This window comes from Rhinopithecus roxellana, chromosome 10 (genome assembly GCF_007565055.1).
Source record: "Rhinopithecus roxellana isolate Shanxi Qingling chromosome 10, ASM756505v1, whole genome shotgun sequence".
NCBI classification, from domain to species: domain Eukaryota; kingdom Metazoa; phylum Chordata; class Mammalia; order Primates; family Cercopithecidae; genus Rhinopithecus; species Rhinopithecus roxellana.
This window is the reverse complement of record NC_044558.1, coordinates 129,853,327-129,873,913: the sequence shown is the minus strand read 5'-3', so window position 1 is coordinate 129,873,913 and position 20,587 is coordinate 129,853,327. Positions and strand designations below refer to the sequence as shown.

Below are 20,587 nucleotides of genomic sequence, written 5' to 3'. Positions count from 1 at the left end.
ATTTGAAGTCAGCTATTCAACTTTTATGTCTTATAATACAATGGATATTATTTTATGATTCCTACTCGTTATTTGATACCAAATTATGTATAATACAGAATAGTTTTATATTCACTTTACATATATGTCAACAAAATCTTTGTTAAATCAGTACAAAGTCTGTTTAGTAGATAAAGAGATCTTGTCTCATATTTCAAAGATGAAAAATAAGCTGCTTCCAGATTCTGAACTTTGTAACGTGGTGACTGTGATCCTTTTTCCTTTCTGTCATCACCTAAAATTCTGATTTAGAAATCCATAGAGAATTGTAGCATATCTCAATATCCTTGAAAGAATAGAGAGGAAAAATCAAATTCAAAGGTAATGTGAGTTCAGATTTATGAATTAAATACAGCTTCCAGGCAGAAAGCAGAACTGTCAAGAGTCTTCCTTGGGCCGGGCCTATTGGCTCATACCTGTAATCCCAGCACTTTGAGAGGCTGAGGCGAGAAGATCATTTGAATCCAGGAGTTTAAGACCAGCCTGGGCAACATAGTGAGACCCCAACTCTACAAAAAATAAATAATTAGCTGCATTTGGTGGTGTATACCTGTTATCCTAGTTACGAGGGAGGCTGAGGTGGGAGGATTGCTTGATCCCAGGAGGTTAAGGCTTCAGTGAGCTGTGATTGTGCCACAGTACTCCAGCCTGGGAGATAGGGGGAGACCTCTCTCAAAAAGAAGAAAAGTCTTTCTTGAACTCACTATACAGCAAGTTGTTTTTTTTTCTTTAACATCTACTTTATACAGAAATTTGTTTTTATTCATGGTTAGTTCCATATCACTTCTAGGTATAATTTCATTTATCCTTGCATCCTTACCCTGCAATAGGGGCCAAAAAAAAAAAAAAAACCAAAAAACCAAAAAAACCTAAAACCTAATCAACAAAGGTTTGATTGATTGTTATTCTGTAGGAAAAGGTATTTGTGGACTTGGGGTCCCTGTTAACTCTGTTTTACTATATTGTTAATACCTACTGAATTTTGCAGAAGATTAGATTTAAGCTCTCTAAGTTTGACTTGTCTATAAGGACATCTTTCCACTTCTGCAGTAGTTTTCAAAATGTTTTCAAAGGAATTATAACTGGTGCTTATGTGATCGTTAGTATGTCGTATGCAAAATGATACTTTGTGAACTAAAAAACAAGAAAATAAGAATTTGAGTAGAGTAAGTCCTATTTGAACAGTACCTAAAATATTTGCAACTCATTTTAGGGAGAATGGAGAGGGACCATGAAGTAGGTTGGAAAAGCAACCGACCTGTGTTTTTCTCTCAGTTCTGCTATGGATTAGGTGTGAGAACTTGGACCAATTGCTTAACCTCTTTGAGCCTCAGCTCCTCATGTGTAAAATGTGAAAAGATTAAGATTCTCTCTAACCTTTAAAATTCCTTGGGTTTCTGTAGTTTATGGTTCTTCAATTATTAACATATTCCCATTTTTGAAAAGTAAATCAAAAGCTAAATTAGTCCCCGAGGTCACACTGAGCTTCTGTAATTTACATGTGTTCCAGCTGGGCGCGGTGACTCATACCTGTAATCCCAGCACTTTGGGAGGCCGAAGCAGGCGGATTGCTTGAGCCTAGGAGTCTCTTCTCTACAAAAAATACAAAAATTAGTCATGCATGGTGGTGTGCCTGTGGTCCTACTACCGAGGAAGCTGGGCGGTAGAATCACCTGAACCCGGGGAGGTTGAGGCTACAGTAAGGTGTGATTGTGCCACTGCACTCCAGCCTGGGCGACAGAGTGACCCTGTCTCAAGAAAATAAATAAATAAATAAATAAATAATGATTTCAAATAACTTTTAATCAATTAAACCAATAATTTTAATTTTAAATTCTGCTCCTCTGAACCATAGAGGTTTGTCAGAGGTACCTCATGGCCTTCCAGGAGGCAGGGTGAAAGGGAGCAGAGAAGGATGGGATTGAGGGTAGGTGTCTGGATCCCCTACTTTTCTGAAACAGCAGCTATGATTCCATGTGTTTTTATATCCATCTTCTGTATGTGATTTCACTTGAAGAAAGGGTCTCAAAAAGTTTGAAAACCATTGATTGATCATGCCACCCTTTATTGTCGTCATCATCATCATCAGACCATCCATCTAATACTAATATATGTAAAACTTTTTATACTAAGTGCTTAACTGTAAAACCTATGTGCTTTTCCTTGAATATTGCATTGTAAAATTATCAGTAAACAGTTAAAGGTATATCTGTACCTTTCTGTCAATATTTCTGTAGTTTTGTAAATTGTGGTTTATGTTCCATGCTTATTTATTGTCTTGTGCTTCCTCAAGTCTTTTCAGGAGGACATGGGCTAAATATAGTTTTTAAAGTTATCTCAAAATGTTTTGGAAAATTTGAAGGTAAGATAGGTTTTGAAAAGGCCTGAAAAATATAATAGAGTCTTAAAAATGGAGTAATCGAGTGTTGTAACACGACAGAAGGCAATGTCTGGAAAAATTTAAGCATTGCCATTTAGTGGAAATAGGCAGGAAGAGAGGAAGGTAAGAGTGTTAAGGATAAATGCTCAGAAGATTTGTCTGCTTTATAAAATATGCATCAATAAGAGGCTTAAAAGTCAATTACTAATGCTGATAAATAAAAGTATAGTTTTTAAATTGTTTTAAGTTGAATAAGCTGATAGCTTTTTTTTTTACTTTCAGTAACTTTGAATTCCAGTTTATATTTCATGTTTTTAATCACAAATTGGATGATTGTTAAAATTTTTTATTTCCCTTTATATTGACTAGGGGATTAGTTTCAAGAACTAAGCATAGTGTGTTTATTAATACTTCCGTCTTTTTACTTGTAGATACACCTTTCATTGTCTTTTTGTGTTATTGAAAATGGGTGAATGTCATGTAAAGAAATGTTGCTTCAATAACGTATATCTTATTTCACTGTGTAGAGTAAGCCTCGGCCTGAATTGTCCATCCATGTTCAATTTTTTCTTTCCATCGTTTATTATATTTGGTTTTGTTTTTAAAGGTAACAAAGCAGTTTGATGTATGTCTCAAATTTATGGTTGATTTGGTGTTACCTTGCTGGTTATCTTGATTTTTCTGATTTGATATGTTAACTGGTGCTGAGCTTAAATAATTTATTAAAGGATAGATGATACGATATCAACATAAATTATTTATGTTTATACAAGAGTGTGATATGAGAAAAATGATAGCTATAGCAAACTTTTAATACAATTTTCATGTTTTTTTCTCATCATTGATATCCAAACCTGAGTTTTTCTCTGAAATGATTTTCAAGAGACTTTAAAAATAATGGATAGATAGATAGATAGATAGATAGATAGATAGATAGATAGAAAAAAAGAATGAGCAAATTGGGAGGAGTCTGGGTTGAGGTAATCTGGGAGAAAGAAGAGTAAAAAAAATCGGCAAGATTTTTCTCATAGATTTCAGTTTATCTCAAGAATTCAGTTTATCTCAAGAATTTTATACATGTAAGTTTTATAAAAGGTTAGCATATTACTTCAGAGAAATATCTAAAGGCTTACATCTTGAGCTATTAGTTGCTGTATTGTAAGGCTTAAGAACTTAGACAAGTGTATATAAATCATATACCACTTTAAATATATTTCAAGTTCTTAAAAAATAAGGTAAGATAATAGTTTTCATTAAAACACTGATCGTTAAAAAATATAAAGATTTAATTAAGTCAATTTTAGTTTTAAATACCGTTGAGTGAAACTGTATAGAAGATAAGTATATATTTTTAAATACCCATCTTGTTTTCTGCTTTTCTTTTGCTTTTACTAGAGTACTTTCCTCATGTTCAGTGGCATAAGCTATAGGCTAGCAGGAATACTCTATTCATTACATTAGCTGCTGACTGCTGTGGCAAGCGTAGGTTAAAATCTGGATTTCAATGTAAAAGAAAACAAGTTGGCTTATACCCACAATACATTGTACTTCAGAATTAGGTGTCTACATCGGAAGTTTTTTATTGTAGGCTAGAAGAGTTACTTTTTCTTTGTTAAACCAAATTAGATTTTTTTCTTTTTAGAGACAGTCTCTCTCACAGATTTGATTTTAAAATAGTTTAACTGTTTGAATTTAATGTCTTGCTAGCATTATTTTAAACTAGCAATTAGAAGTATACATTTGTAAAAAATACAGAAGTTATCTTTTACTTTTCCTACCAACTAACAGTTTGAATTCTTATGACTATATATAATTCCTTATACTAATTAAAAGCATTTTTATATATTAATAGTCCATTGCATGTCTGTTGTTACTATTTAAAAAAAAAATACATTTTATCACTATGACCAAGTGGCAGCAACAATAAACAGCTGCTAAAATTCTTGATGTTATTGGATGGCCAAATAATCAATGGCAAGTTTTAAAAGGAAAGAGATACTCGGGGGAAGAAAATGCAAAAACCAGAAACTAACTAGAGGAAAATGTGTGAAAAACTCATCCAAGAAATGGGAAGGAAGGAAGGAAGGAAGGAAAGGAAAGATAGAAAGGAAGGGAAGGGAAGGGAGGGGAGGGGAGGGGAGGGGAGGGGAGGGAGGGGAGAAAGGAAAGGAAGGAAGGAAGGAAAAAAATTGATGGAGAAGTAGGAATAAAGAATCTTTATCTCAATAGCTTCTTCAAGGCAGCTTGAGGACACTGAAATCCACAGTTAGAGGAAGAGGGAGTAAAAAGCAAAGAAAAATTGCATTGAGTTACTGACAGAAAACGGATTATGTGGAAGAGAAGCTATAAAAGATAGGAGTGAGAGGGGGATTGCATGCTTGGAAATGGAAGCAGGAAAATGTAAGAAGCGGATTGAAGAAGAAAGACAAGTGGTTTAGGATGTTATACACCTTTAATTAGAAACTTAAATGACCCAAATAGGGAAGTTAATTGTCTTTGTTATCTAATATATGTACTACCGAGGTATCACAGTTGAATTTTTACCTTGTAAACTGTCCAAATTGAAGCTAGTTTTATCTTTAGGTGTGCCTTTAGTAATTTGTAATTGTAATATGGCAGTTTTGAGTATTGTTATAGATCAAGTTTATACTGAATGTTTAAGTATATCATTTGTCTACCCTAGTCATGAAATTAGATTTTATACTTATAAAGCATAACTAATCAATGCAGTATCGATTGATGGAAATTCCTAAAGAAACATAAAACCCAGGTTTGATCATAATAAAACTGAGAATGTTTAAATAGGAAAATAAAACATAAATTATAATGACTCCCAATTGCATATATTTTAATCTGCCAGAGAATCATTTGTAGTAACTGTAGTTAACTCTTGTAGTAACTAGTTGATCATTTGTAGTAACTTTTTTAGTTTTAGTAATTTTTAAAAGACATTCAGATAAGATTTTCTCAAATATTTTTTAATTATTTAGAGCAAAGATGATCTGTAAATTCTAATGATATAAAGGGGGTAGTCAAAAAAGGTACTGATCAGTGTAGAAGTTTATTACTGTATTTATCTTTGTTTGTTACTACTGTGACAAAACACTTGAGACCGTGTAATTTATAAAGAACAGGCATTTATTGGCTCTCAGTTCTGGAGGTTGGAAGTCCAATATCAAGGTACCAGCATCTGGCTGGGACCTTCTTGCTGCGTTATCACAGGGCAGAAGGGCAAAAAGAGAGCAAGAGGAGGTCAAACCTCCCTTTTCGTAATGGCATTAATCCCATCCATGAGGGTGGAGATCTGGCCTAATCAGGCCTTAAATGTCCTACTTTTTTTTTCTTTTTCTTTTTTTTTGAGATGGAATCTCCCTCTGTCGCCAAGGCTGGAGTGCAGAGGCACAATCTCGGTTCACTGCAACCTTTGCCTCCCGGGTTCAAGTGATTCTCCTGCCTCAGCCTCCCAAGTAGCTGGGATTATAGGTGCCTGCCACCATGCCTGGCTAATTTTTTTTTTTTTTTGTATTTTTAGTAGAGACAGGGTTTCACCATATTGACCAGCCTGGTCTCGAACTCCTGACCTCAAGTGATCCGCCTGCCTTGGCCTCCCAAAGTGCTGGGATTACAGGCATGAGCCACCGCCCCGGCCTTTTTTTTTTTTTTTGAGACAGGGTGTTACTCTGTCCCCCACGTTGGAGTGCAGTGCTGCGATCTTGGCTCACTGCAGCCTTTACCTCCTGGGCTCAAGCGATCCTCCCACCTCAGCCTCCTGAGTAGCTGGGACCACTAGCACCCCCTTGCCTGGCTAATGTTTATATTTTATCGTAATGATGGGGTTTCAACATGTTGCCCAGGCTGGTCTTGAGCTCCTGAGCTCAACCTACCTGCCCACTTCAGTTTCCCAAAGTGCTGGGATTACAGGCATGAACCACTGCCCCTGGCCAGAATGTTCTACTTCTTAGTACTGTTACAATGACAGTTAAATTTCAACGAGTTTTGGAGGGCACATACATTCAAATAATCACTGCAGCTAACAAATACCTTTGCCATTGGTTACGACAAGTTATTTAGAAGAATGGAAAAGTCTCAGACTTTAGATGCACTGGAGATTGTCTGTTTGAGGGAGGAAGAATCGTTTTTGTCAATAATATGCTCATTTCCACTAAATTGCTTTTAACCTGGGTTAGTTTCCCTCTCACACCACTAGACACAGGGCTTGTTAAATACTGCTAGAGTGCACTAGGGGAATAATAAAACCATAGCCCTGTTTTGCTTTGCTAAGTTTCTAGGGTCGTTTATTTGGGGCTTTCAGGGTTATCACTTAATGGTGACTTTAAAAAAAAAAAGCAAAATAATCTTCTTCTTGTATTAAATGGGAAACCAAATTATAAGAGAAGTGGACTGTTGTGTGGCTTGAGACTCTGCAGCTAGAAGGGAGATCTGACATAAAAAGCATTTGTTTCAGACTCTTCCATATAGATCTACAAATGGCACACAACTGAGCACAACTCAACAAAGTCTGAAAGAGTTGAGGAGATTTCTACCCTTGAATAATGAAATACGTTGTTTTTAAATTAGTATTAGCCTAGAGATTGCATGTTGTTTTATTTCTTTTAAATCAGAACTCCCAGTTTGTCAGTGAGCCAGACTGCATGTATCTGCAGTACCTTCTCTTTTGAAAAGCCTATCACCTGAGAAGCCAAACTCTGATCAGGAGGAGCAGAGGGCCTGGGAGTTTGAGGTCATCAGACATTTGAGGTATTCAAACCAGTCCAAGGTGCTGATGTCTATCTGCTGCTGGGACCAGCTGGCCTTGGGCCTCTTGGGCCTTTTTTTTCTGGGAGAAAAATGAAGATAGCAAGCATGTTAAAAGATGAACCTGCTCTCCCTAAGTGAAATCAAAATCTTCTCCCTCAAAAACTTTGGTTTTCAGATTTTTATTCAGATGCATTCATATTTGAGGGCAGGGAATAAACATTTTCCCTCCCTTTTTTCCCTCTTCACCCTTTATAAATTTTATGGGGTAAAAGTAATACATGTATATCGCAAAAAATTCAAATACTACAAAAATCATATAGTCCAGAATAAAGCTCCCTTCTCCATTTTCTTCCCCAAGAGGCAACTACTTTTAACAGTTTACTGTCTGTCTTTCAAAGATACTCTATTCATCCTTTTTAAAAAAACTCAAGTATTTTACATATCATTGTGTACCTTGTTTTTTCCACTTGATATTAGAGATGGGGACAGATACTTAATACATACTCAGGTAAGCTCTTTCTTTGTACATTTGCCATTAAAATATATGCAATTCCTACTAGGGAATTCAATATTACTCAGATAATATCAAGGTATACAAAAGATTTTAGTTTTAGTGATTTTTCAGAAATTTTTAAGCCATTCCTCTTTCCCCTGCAGTTTAAAAAAATGTACGGAATTCCTAATACCAGCTATATGTTCTGTAATTCTACACCAACCAAATCTATACTGCACAAGACATATGACAGCCTCAGGACCCTCTCGGGATATGTAAGTTAGGGGTAGGACAGTTGGTGTCCCAGTCTCTCCATTGAGTCTGTTTCTGTGCTGAGTGTCCCTGCAGATCTGGTAAGCCTCTGAATGTCAGCTCTGTGCTGGTCTTTCTGTAGGTCTCATGTCCTAAACTTCCAAAGTCCCTCAAGATCCTGAATCAGGAGGACTTTTCCTATCTAGATCTCCAGTCAGCGAGCATGATGGTTAGGGCATGTCCACAGCGTGGTATCCTCACAGGCCTGTCGTGAACCCCACCTGGTGATCCTTTTTATTTATCAGCTCTGTATATGCTGCAGTATTAGCTAGTGGTCAATTGCTTTATAAAAACTGTGGGCCAGGTGTGGTGGCTCACACCTATAATCCCACCACTTTGGGAGGCCGAGGCACGTGGATTACCTGAGGTCAGGAGTTCGAGACCAGCCTGGCCAACATAGTGAAACTCATCTCTACTAAAAATATAAAAAAATTAGCCAGGCGTGGTGGTGGGCGCCTGTAATCCCAGCTACTTGGGAGGCTGAGGCTGGAGAATCACTTGAATCTGGGAGGTGGAGGTTGCAGTGAGCTGAGACCGCGCCACTACCCTCCCACCTGGGCAACAAGACTAAAACTCTGTCTCAAAAAAAAAAAAATTGTATTGGTGGGTCGTGGTGAGATACTTGCATTGTATTTTCAATTAGCAGCAACATTCTATGGTAGAAATATTCTGTACATATAATGTTTTGAAAAGTTTTTTAAATTCAGAATGTTATCAAAAAAATCAACACATAAAGTAGAAATGAAAAAATGTATCTATCTATTTATCTATACTTAAACTGGCCAACCGAAATTATTCTCAGTGCTTTTCATGAGTTATTTCTAAATTGGCAACACTATTATTTTAGTTGTAAAATTCTTTCAAACAGAACTTTAAATGTTCTAATGTGGGTAGAACATGAGCATGAAAAATAGATTATGAAGTTTTTTTATAGTGCTATTTAAATTTGTACAATACCTTAAATACCTGTAATAAAAAATATCATGGAAACTTCTGGATGTTACTGTTATGAGGTTACTGGAAAGGGAGTGATACTGGCTTGAGATTCCTAGTTATCTGTGATAACTCATTTTTTAGTTTTGCAAAGTCTTGATACCACCAGAGGGAGCTGTTGATATCGAAGTCCTTGAATGAAGAAGTTGGTGGTGAGGAGAGTTAAGACTAGGGAGCAGCTTATGCTGATCTATGAAGCATAATCATTATCTTGTCTGTAATTTTTAATCTTATAGGCTCTTCCCCACAGCAAACATTTCCCTTCTATGTTTCATTTCAGCTATTCTTCCCAACACATTGGCCCTTTTCCTGGTCTCACATCCTGCTTTCATCATACTCACATTTGTTACTATGTTTATATTTTCTTGTGACTATAAAGTTTCTGAAACATTTTTTGTGTTATAGTAAGCAAGTAGTCTCCTTTGGCATGATATTTATGAACTGAGCTAGTTTTCATGTATCAATAGAAACTGCATTTTAAACCTAAATGCTTTTATTTGGTTTGTTTTTGCAATGAAGCCATAAAGATTTCCTCCTATTCTTCTGGCTTATAGAGGTATTAACAAATAACAAAGAAGAGGTACTGGCTTGTACTTAGCATCCAAGCTAATGTTGTTCATATTGTCTTATTAGAACACCTGGAGAGTGCAAGTTCTAACTCAGGTATACCAGCTGCACAGAGAGGTGAGTTTGTCTAATTAAGCAAATAGTCACCAAAGGTGTAAAATTCTAGTTTGGTGGTGCATAAAATTATAGACATCAAAGAAATGCACTGGACAATATGGCATAGACACCAAAATCTGGCTTTTTTTTTTTTTTTTTTTGTAGGTAGAATATGTTCTTTTAAAAAACATCAATTAAACTAATATTTAATTTTTTTAGTATGTTAATGGTTTCTCAGTTTCTAAGCATAAAATTTTAGCTCCTAAAAATTTCTTCCCAGCTTAGCAGTAGTAAAAGTTATTCTTTTAAAAAGGGGGAACTTATGAGGCTCACACCTGCCCCAACCCCGTATTATCAGAGGCTTCATTGCCCAAAATCAGACATGGAAACAAAACATTAACAAAAATGGCCCTTTTGGTTTTCCTCTTACTGACTGTAGAAAGAAGATATTTTAATAACAGATAAGTCAACTAGTAACTTTTAAAAATGTATTCTTCATTTGATTCTCTCTCTTTTTTTTTAAATTTTAGGGTAAAACTAGAAATGAATTATTCACAAAGTTTTGAATATAAAATAGAAACAACTGAAATATTATAAATTAAGAAGAGTAGGAAATAAAGTTAGTTAAAACACAGTATGTGGTCCTTTCACTGTTACTTATGCTAGACCCCAATCAGGCTACTTATGCTAGACCCCAATCAGGCTTTCCCTAAGAGACCACACAACTATGACATCACCAAAAATGCTCAGCCTGCTAACTGAGAACTTGGTTTTGGACAAATCAGTGTCTAAAGCTTGACTCTTTACTATCTCTCTTAACTGACTTGAAAAGGACCATTCTTTTTCTGAGTTACAGTTAAATTACATCATCGAAAGGAGTGTTAAGACGAGTAAGAGACATCATCCATATTTTTTTCTTTGTTTTTTCTTTTGTTTTCTGTCTGTGTTTTCAGCAACGTCAGTTGATTACAGTTCCTTTGCAGACAGATGCAGCAGCTGGATAGAGCTCATTAAACTGAAAGCTCAGACCATAAGGCGTGGATCAATTAAGACAAGTAGGCGGATGTTTCTACCACATTATGATAATCTGAGAAACATATCCCTGATTTCCCAGTGGTGAAAGCTAGACCTTACTACCCAGTAACAACATTGCCAATCCATCATGTATTAGAGTGTGAAAGCTGCAGACTCTAATGGTCATTTAGGGAAAACTTTTGAAAGGCCTTTAGATTTATTAGTTTTACCTATAGAATTGTGTTTTAAAAATTTTCCTTTTTGTGCAGGCATTTTTAAAAGTATATAAATAGATATTATATTGTTCTAGTTGAAAATAAATTACCAGCTCTCTTATTGAAGAGACGTTCTTCCAGGACCCAAGGTGCTATTTAGTATGTGGCATCTGTTAGTTTATTAAGTGTGATATGCAGAGGGCTAAATGAATAAAGAATTTCTGGAGGGAAAGTAGTTATTACCTTACTGCTAGAATCAGAATCATTACTTATATGTTATCTTTACCCCATGTGTTTTGGTAAATTTTGAGGTAAATGTATTTGAGTGAAAGAGCTTACCGTATATTAGAAGGGGAAAAAACTACATTTCACAGGAAATAACATAGGATGTGAAACCAGCCAGATCTGGTTCTGAATCCTAGAAGTGCCATTTAAATAGCTATCAGACCTTGGGCAAGTTACTTAACTTCTCTAAGCTTCCATTTCCTCATGCATGAAATGGGGATGATGATGATAGCCTATGTTTCTGAGTTGTTTTAAGGATTAGATATATATATGTCTGTCTTATGGCAGTTATTTAATAAGTGGTAGCTATTGGTTTTTTGTTTGTTTGTTTTGTTTTGTTTTTTTACTTTATAAACAACCAGCTTTTAGCTAGCAGAGGTCATTGTGTTAAGCTTTTAAAACTATGAGTTGGTTTTCAAAAAGGTTTGGAAAAAGCAAATATCTTACAATTAGATAACATAAGGTTTATCTACAAGTTGACAATGATGAAGTCGTCTGAAAAAGATGGAAAAATTGCACTGGGAAATATAACAACTTTCACACTCTCCTTGTAATAATTTGTTCCTACAGCAGATAATTTTAATGCTCTGCCGCTTTTTCTTTTTCTTCACTTTATAACCAATCATTGTGTGTGTAGCTATACTGCATCAACATTTTCTTTTGCAGGAATGCCATTTTTCTTCCAAAAGAATTCCATTCCAGCATTTCCTCTCATGTTTTTCTGTCTCTTTTTTAATTGCATGCAGTGCATGATAATTTCTTTTCTTTCATGACATGGCTTAGCCTCACAGACAGCTGAATGTTGTCACCACTTATTTGGAAACCTCAGGGAATAATTGTGTCACCAGCGTCTGTTCTGAATGTTTTCTCCTCTTTCTCCAATTTTAGCCGTGACAGTTGAAAAAGCAAGTCCAGTGGGTGATGGAAATTTCCGGAATCGTTCTGCTCCACCTTGTGCAAATTCCACAGTTGGGGTTGTTAAGATGACACCTCTTTCTTTTATTCCTGGAGCAAAAATAACTAAGTATCTTGGGATAATTAACATGTTTTTTATTCGAGAGACTACTTCTCTTCGGGAGGTAATTTTATAGAAGTTATTTCATTGTTTTTTTGAGTTTTCTCTGATTGAAGATTTAGCAACAAAACCAAACAAGTTTCAAATTGTTATTTTTTGCCAAAAATAACTTACAAATATTTATTTATATTTTAATAACCTATCTGGATTGAGTCTAGAGTTTATTTCATTTAGCAGCTAGGATTATCACAAGAATTGTGTTAGTTTTAAACCTATTTATTGTTAAAAATCTTAGAACCTTATCATATAGTAAATAAAACAAATATCTGTGTTCAAATAGAGGTTTAAAATAGCCCTGAAAGAACAGCTTCGTTTTCTCAGTAATTTAGCAACTTTTGACAGATCACATTTAGAAATAATAGAGGACTGTATTATAGATATATGTCTAAGGAGATACTTTATGTAATTTAGCTCTGCTGTTTCTTCCTACTGAGAAAGGAATGAAGCTGCTCATCTTTTACTCTCTCCATTAGTGTATGAGGATGACATTTCTTCAGTCTTATCTCACACTGAGTATCATTAAACTTTAATTTGGTTTTTAAATAACAAGTTGTAATATTTTACTTGATGTGGAAAAAGTTCAGAATCAGAGTCAGCCTGTTATATCTTTTGTGACACAGGAATTTAAACTTAAAAAAATTATATAATGTCATACGTTAAGGAACAGGGGCTACCAAGCAAATTAATATTAATAGGGAAATTTTTTAATTACTGAGGTGTGACATCCAATAATCTTTTCAAATTTTACTTTAGCTGCAGTTTGTATTTTTAAAAAGTATATTCTTTATGAAGATGACTTAGCTGTGCCCTTTTTCATCAGCAGTGTTTCTATACTTTCTTAGGAATAACAGCCTGCACACTATCTTTAATAACATACTCACCATCCTGCGCCTAGCACAGTAGCTGGCCCAGAGTAAACACAATATGTTTTTGTGTAAATGAATGAATAGCTTCTGACAGATTATTTAATTACTTAGATGGATGTTTTCTTTGAGGTAAATTAGGCCAGGCATGGTGGCTCACGCCTGTAGTCTCACCACTTTGGGAGGCCGAGGCGGGTAGATTGCTTGAGGCCAGCAGTTCGAGACCAGCCTGGCCAACATGACAAAACCCCTTCTCTACTAAAAATAGAAAAATTAGCCAGATGTGGTGTCACATGCCTGTAATCCCAGCTACTCGGGAGGCTGAGGTACAAGAATTGCTTGAACGTGAGAGGTGGAGGTTGCAGTGAGCTGAGATTGCACCATTGCACTCCAGCCTAGGTGGCAGAGTGAGACTCTGTCCTCCCCCCAAAAAAAGATAAATTAGTTTTTATATCACTCTTCATTATGTTAAGATGAAAAATAAACTATCAAGATATTCTCAAAAACCTTTTGATAGAGAATTAAAATAGATGATACTTCTCTACATCCATTTAAATTTGACAAAGATTTGGTGTGAAAAGCTGGCATGTATTATGAATTAACCTTTCTACTTGCTCTTGGTAGCACATGGATATTACACTATTTTGAATCCATAAAATTTTATTTCCTAAGCCTTCTTGACTACTTAAGCTCCCATACCTCAAAATGTTGCTTCTTGATAAATTTTCCTTCAACAGAAACTTATAATATTAACTGTGTAGCACAATATTCCAAATGTGTTAATTGCTTGAGTTGTTTCTTTACAGTTAATTAATATTTTTAAAATTAATCCTCTACAGAGCTACTGTGTCATCAGAATTTTTTGATTTAATAAACAGGAGGAAATTGATAAAAGTCAAAGAAAAAATATACTGAACTATGATTGAGTTGGAGGCAGGCTGAAGCAACTCCCTTAATTCCTTAACTACAAAAAGAGATATCTTTACAAAACTATATTTAGTATCCTCAGGCTTTTCAGAAAGATGTGATCTAATAAAATGGTTTTCTAATACTGCAGTCATTTTTCCCCCTCCAGTTTAAAGTCGGAAATTTCCTCCTCGACTGTAAATAAGTCCAGTAGAATTTGTAGAAACCTAGGTTGAAAAGCATTTTAAGCTATTGACTAGCCTTTGATTTCTGTTTTCCTTGATTTTGAATATGGAAAAGGTACCCTGAACTACTGGATTTTATTTCCTAACAGTTATGTATGGAATTCTTATTATATGTACCTGTTGAACTAGATGTTAGCATATAGTTGTATGCAAAACAGATACAGTCCCTGACCTAATGGAACTTACAGTCTAGTAGAACTGGAGCATGATAAACATTAACAAATAATCATATAATTAGTATCTATTTACTAGGGAGAGTAAGTAATATAAAGAAATTGAACAGAGGTGATCAGAGAATATAATAGAGGAATTCAACTTATAGTTCACAGAGAAGGTATCTCTGAAGACATTATGGGTAAATTGGGACCAAGGAGTGAATGAGTTGTTCTGTGGGAAAAAAAAAAAAAAAAAATTAGTGAAAAGTCTTCAGGAGCAACATGTGCCAGTGAGCATGAGGTAGGAAAAGTGCTTGTGCATTTGAGAAACTGAAAAAAAGGCAAGTTTGATTGAACATGGTTCAGGTTCAGAATGAGAGATATGGAAAGCAGGTAAGTTTTATTGTTTAGGCTTATCATCAATTTGTTTTAATGATGATGAGCATGATTTAATGGAGATGTTGAAGGTGGAGGCACAATTTGAATTCTTGCCCTGCCATTTACTTACTAGCTGTTTGATCATAGCTAGTCATGGGCAAGTTACAAATTCTCCGGGCTTCAGTTTTATCATCTATAAAGTAAATGTAGTAAATCCTTGCCTGGACATGTGTTCAGTCAATGTTTGTTCATTCAATAAATCCCCATTGTGAAGGAAGTTTAAGTTATTTGGTATATTAAGCTAATTTAGGATGTTTTAATATATATTCTTTGACATTTTGTATGTATTCCTATATCCATACACATGTATATATGGTATGATTTTCCTGTGCGTTATTATTTAGGAAGGAGGAGTCAGTGGTTTTCTCCATGCTTTTATTGCTGAAGTGTTTGCAATGGTGAGAGCTCATGTTGCTGCGTTAGGAGGGAATGCTGTTGTCTCCTACATAATGAAGCAGTGTGTCTTCATGGAGAATCCAAATAAAAACCAGGTAAGATGCAGTTAAAAATTCCTGATTGGTGGGAACCTGAGAATTTCTTCCATGGCTTCCTACCCCTAACCCCCTTCAAAAGAGAATTGCTCTTTAGAACCCTTTGAATCTAGATGCATAAGACATTTTAATGAATTTCTTAATAACCATGGTCATACATAGTCACAAGTCAATACATGCTATTTCAGCATCTCAGGTAACTAGGTATTATTCTTAATCATGTCTAGAATTTGTGCTTCTGAATTACTGTCTCCACCCTCTTTTTGGTAGGTGTTTGGAATACAGTGATAGCTAACTGAGGAGAGCTAAAGATATCCTTTAGTTTGGACTATGATGCTGTCCAGTTTTAGCTGCCTTACTAATGAAGAGTATATCATAGTGAGGCCAAACTGCTTGCTTATTTCTATAAGTAGTGTATTCTGTTAATGGGGATGAAAGCAGTTAGTTTAAATCTTAAAATAAATTTCTAAATTTTTTGTTAAGATAATAACTCACTTAAAATGGTTAAAATTTTTTAAAAATTAATTAACTATACTAAATAGTATGAAATACCTTAAACACAGTTCTTCCCAACCTGCTCCTCTTGGCACACATCAAAAATCCCATTTCTATGGTCCACTGGTATACTATGGTAAATGCATGAAGCTGTATGTGGCTGCTGGTAATTGGCCCTGGGTTTCTGACCCAGGTGACTCCCCTGAGAGCAGAGGGGATCAATATCTTGGCAGACACAGAGCTTAAGAAGCTCTAATGTAGACTAATTACTTATCATCTAAGCAGGAGTAAAAATGAATAGATGTGTGTATATATATAAATTTTTTGCCCCTACCTGTACATCTGGATAATTGTAACCAAAAGACAAATCATTTAAATTCTTAGTATCATTGTTTTTTTCATTAATAAAATTATCTTACAGTGAAAGTGAGTTGCTGTCATAAATATAAAAGCAGTTTGATAAGACATTATGGAAATGCAAAATTGTTTTAGCTTTATTTAAGAGATAAGGTTTTGCCATATTACCCAGGCTAAACTCGAACTCCTGAGCTCAAGTGATCTTCCCACCTCAGCTTCCCTAGTGGCTGGGACTACTGGCACATGGCACCTCACCTGACTGGTTTTAGTTTTATTTTGAAGTCACGAAGTTTAATCAATTTCTTCAGAAGGTTACTTCATTTACTAAGTTCTTTTCAGGTTTTCTTAATAGTTTATACATTTTCATAACTCATGGTATGTTAAACTTCATTAACAGATGTTGAAGAAAAATAGTGATAAACAAAACTATGAGACAACCTTCTGATAAATTTTGGCAATGGCTAAGGCTATGAAACATCCTAGGAGGATTTTTGGTAGATAATTGGGGCGTATCTAAAGCTCAGTGAGGCTACTGCAGTTCTGGATTTGCAGCCAGCTTATTGATAAGATCTGGAGTGAAGGAGATTGTGTGGAGTGGTCAAAAGGGGTACATGAGGAGAAGAAAGATTGAGAAAGGAACAGTGAGAAAGGCAGAAGGAAAACCAGGAGCGCTGAGAACTACCTATTCACAGATTATTTGAAAGTGGAAGTAGAATGGAAACCAGGCACATCCTGAGCAGGAGTGTTTGATACAATTTGGTATTACCTGGTCATAAAGAAAGCATCTATTAGATCTTGAAATTATATTCAACTGGGTACTTCTTTGTAATAATTTATTTGATATAAGAGGATTTTCCCTAGTTTAAGAATCCTTTTTTGCTTAATTACTTTGTATTTGAGAACGAGATTTGTAGTTTTGGGTTTTTCCCAGTGTTAAATTTATACAACTTGTTCACTGACTTAATTAGCACCTTAACAAATGCCTCAAAATCAGCTTATCCAAAACAGAACTTATATCTGTGCCTCAGTTTTCTCATCTATGACATTGGGATAAAAATTGGGGTAATCATGAGTTAATATATGTAATGTGCTTTCTGCCTGGTGGATAGTAAGCACTGTAAAAGTTGTTACTATTATCTTTTAAATGTTTGTCTTCATTGATTTCTCACAAGACAAAGTCATGCTTCTTAATATGTCCTACAAGGTCTTCCATGTTCTCAGGTCTTCTACCTTTTCAAACTCATCTGTTGCCCCCCTCACCTCTCCTAACATACCCAAGACATAGATTGAATTGTTTGGTTTCCAAATGAACTGTGCTTTTTTTTTTTTTTTTTTTTTTTTTTTTTTTTCCATTTCTGGTACTTTGTAGTGTTGATATTAACTCCAGTTTGTAGGTGAAAAAACTGAGGGTTAAAAAACTTAAGTTTGGTATGAGGCTATAAATAGAAAAGCTAGAATATACCCAGATTTTCCACCACCAACTCTCTTCCTCTGTACCTAAATGATAACTGTCAACAGCTGATTACCACTGAGGTGCACACATCATATCAGGTGCCATGATTTATGTCATTAGCTTTTCCCCCCACTTTTATGTGAGATCTTGCATGTACACAAAAAAAGTAGAGAACTGCACACAGACATTCTTACAACCCTCAGCTTAAGAAATAAAGTATTAAAAATATGGTTGAAGCCTCAGTGGGCCTGTTTCCTCTTTATACTGAATGAACCATCTTAATTTTGTCATTCCTATGCATGCTTTTATATCTTAAAAAAATTAATTGTAGTCTTATTTTGTATCTAAAATGTTTTAATATATTTTTGAATAGGTAGTACATGATTCAAAATTCAAAAAGGTATGAATGGAAAAGTCTCTCCTTGTCTGCTATTCCAGCCAGTCAGTTTTCCTCCCCACATGCAACCAAATTTTTCATTTTTTTTTTTTTTTGTAACTTCTAGAGATGTAACACTCCAGAGTATGTAACCAGAGAGATTTTATACACACAAGCAAATATATATAAATAGATATTCTTTTATTTTCCGGTTTAATATAAGTGGTAGCTCTACAGTACATACTGCTTCTCAGCTTGCTCTTTCACCTGATTTTTCTTGGCAAGGTTTTCATTTCAGGACATAAAGATCACCTTTATGTTTGTTACAACCACATAAGACTCCATGGTATACGTCGATCGGAATTTCTTTAATTAGTCCCCTACTGATAAACCTTTAGGCTGTTTTCAGTAAATGTGCTAATACATACAGTGCTACAAAAACAATGTGATACATAATTGATTAGCACAAGTGTGAGCATCTCTGTAGGGAAAATTTCTTAAAACAGAATTGCTAGGTCAAAAGTAGTACCTTTGTAATTTTCGTAGAGATTTCCAAAGTTCCCCTTCATTGAGATATTTTGCACTTTATATAAATATATAAGGATATATATAGTTATGTAAATGATTTTATATTGTATATGTCATTTTGCAAATTGTTTTTGTTTTCATATGTTCACAGGAGCTCCTTGAGTTTTCTTTACTGTGAATTGCTCTCTTGCCCTTTTCTCATTTTTCTGTTGGATTGTCTATCTTTATCCTAAAATTTAGAAGCCTGTGCTTTTTTGGCTGTACAGCACTGCCCCTTGTGTAACAGAAGAGTATGAATGTGTTGAGTATAACTGAACCTGTCCTGTTTGTTGTTCTTATAGGCACAGTGTCTTATAAATGTAAGTGGTGATGCAGTGGTTTTTGTTCGTGAATCTGACTTAGAAGTGGTGTCATCTCAGCAACCTACTACCAACTGCCAGTCATCATGTACTGAAGGCGAAGTTACGACCTGAAGAAAATTAGGAAAAAAAGAGCTCAACTATATGAAATTCATCAATCACCGTTATTTTGTCATTAATTATCTTCTTAGACTTAAAATTGAGCTTGAGATAAATAAGGAAGAATTGAGTAGATTTGATTTGCCTGGAGTCTTTTGGAGGCATGAGAATTTTCTAATCTTGACATTTTGTTTGCCTGTTCTAGACAGGCCCTGTGGGATCTTGACCCTTCAGTAAGTTAGGATAAATTTTTAAAAGAACTGTAGCAAAGATGGAACCTTTGTAATTTATGTTGATTTTAATAAAATCATAATTTAAAAAGTGAAATGGGAAGATTGTCAGGAAATTAGGATAGCTACTGTAGTGTAATTTAGAAAAACTAAGCAAGAGATTCTCCAATTGTTAGTGAGTAAGCAGTCTGATTTGAGAAATGTGTGGGGACAATGGAGAAAAGTTTTCAGAAAACTACCATGTAGATTTCTGAATGTGTTTTATTTTGATGAGGAATTTGGTAACAACTGAAAGGGAAAAGTACTTCAGCCATCTTTTGAAAACAAGTTAAAATTCTGGAACTTGTGTCTGTAATACATCCTAACTCCTATAAAAGAAAATAATCTGTCATAGCTGGTGTCCTTTCACTGAAAGTTTTAATACTGTCTCTAAGGAGGAAGGAAAAGATTACTACATAATTTTATAACTGACAATATTTGAGTTAGTATTGAATTTGTCTAAAAGTGGCTTGACTTCAACTAGGATGAAAATGTCAGTGAATTTTGTTGAAGTAGTAAAAATACAGGTGACTTAGTAGGAACATAAAATTATTTTCTAATCAGATAATATTGCACTCCTACCAAATAAACAGGATTTTAGTAATATCTGAGGGATTTTTGATGGTGAGTTAGACTGTATTTGGCATAGAATTTGGAAATGTAACTTGAATGTAAATATGCTGCAAATTGTTGAATGTATACATAGAAAGACTTCTTCTGTCGATGCCAAATACCTGTTGTAAATGAACCTTAAATATTACATTCCTCCTTTGCACAATAATATTTCTTTATAACACTTAACAATTTTTCCTCCCAGGACAACAAACTGCCCTTAAGAGTCATTTCCTTGTTATCACAGGTGTCAATATTTTTCTGTATTTTGTTTATAATTTTATTTTTTAAATAAAAAGTTTATAAAAATAAACTGGAATATTCCTAAATCTCTTTTTTACCTCCATCATATACTACTGTCAGTTTTCTGAATCACTTTCTATCTGATCATCTCCATTCATTTCTTCAGTCAACAAACATCTGTTGAGCACCTATTAAATGCAAGGCCCTGGCCTTAATTTTGGAAGGGGTGTGTGTTTGCAATTTTGGATCTTTAATTATTGTTTCAGGTTAGGTAGGTATTCATTCAACAACTGTTTATTAAATGCCTGCTAGATGGTAGGGCACAGTTTTAGGCAGTGAATGAAACACAAAAGTTCTTCCTCTCGTAGAGCTTAAAGTCAGTGTTTACACAGGTAAGCAATTTGTAAGATGTGGTAGTGCAGTATTTTAATAATTGCTAATATTTATTGAATGCTTACTATGGGCAGCCAG

The 20,587-nt window shown here is 34.9% G+C and overlaps 1 protein-coding gene across 5 annotated transcripts in view; it reads left to right on the top strand.

The window, feature by feature from the left end:
• The window catches only part of C2CD5 (C2 calcium dependent domain containing 5), a 95,582-nt gene extending 75,390 nt beyond the window's left edge, over window positions 1–20,192 (top strand). For 2 of the 5 annotated variants that reach the window (XM_010376254.2, XM_030938320.1), the window contains 5 exons: window positions 9,609–9,659; window positions 10,592–10,693; window positions 12,041–12,231; window positions 15,179–15,325; window positions 18,876–20,192. In XM_010376254.2, the coding sequence (XP_010374556.1) occupies window positions 9,609–9,659; window positions 10,592–10,693; window positions 12,041–12,231; window positions 15,179–15,325; window positions 18,876–19,007 (623 nt within the window). In that variant the 3' untranslated portion in view covers window positions 19,008–20,192. The remainder of the gene's footprint in view (window positions 1–9,608; window positions 9,660–10,591; window positions 10,694–12,040; window positions 12,232–15,178; window positions 15,326–18,875) is intronic. The other 3 variants (XM_030938316.1, XM_030938319.1, XM_010376255.2) reach the window with 3 other exon arrangements.
• Window positions 20,193–20,587: the final 395 nt, after the last annotated feature.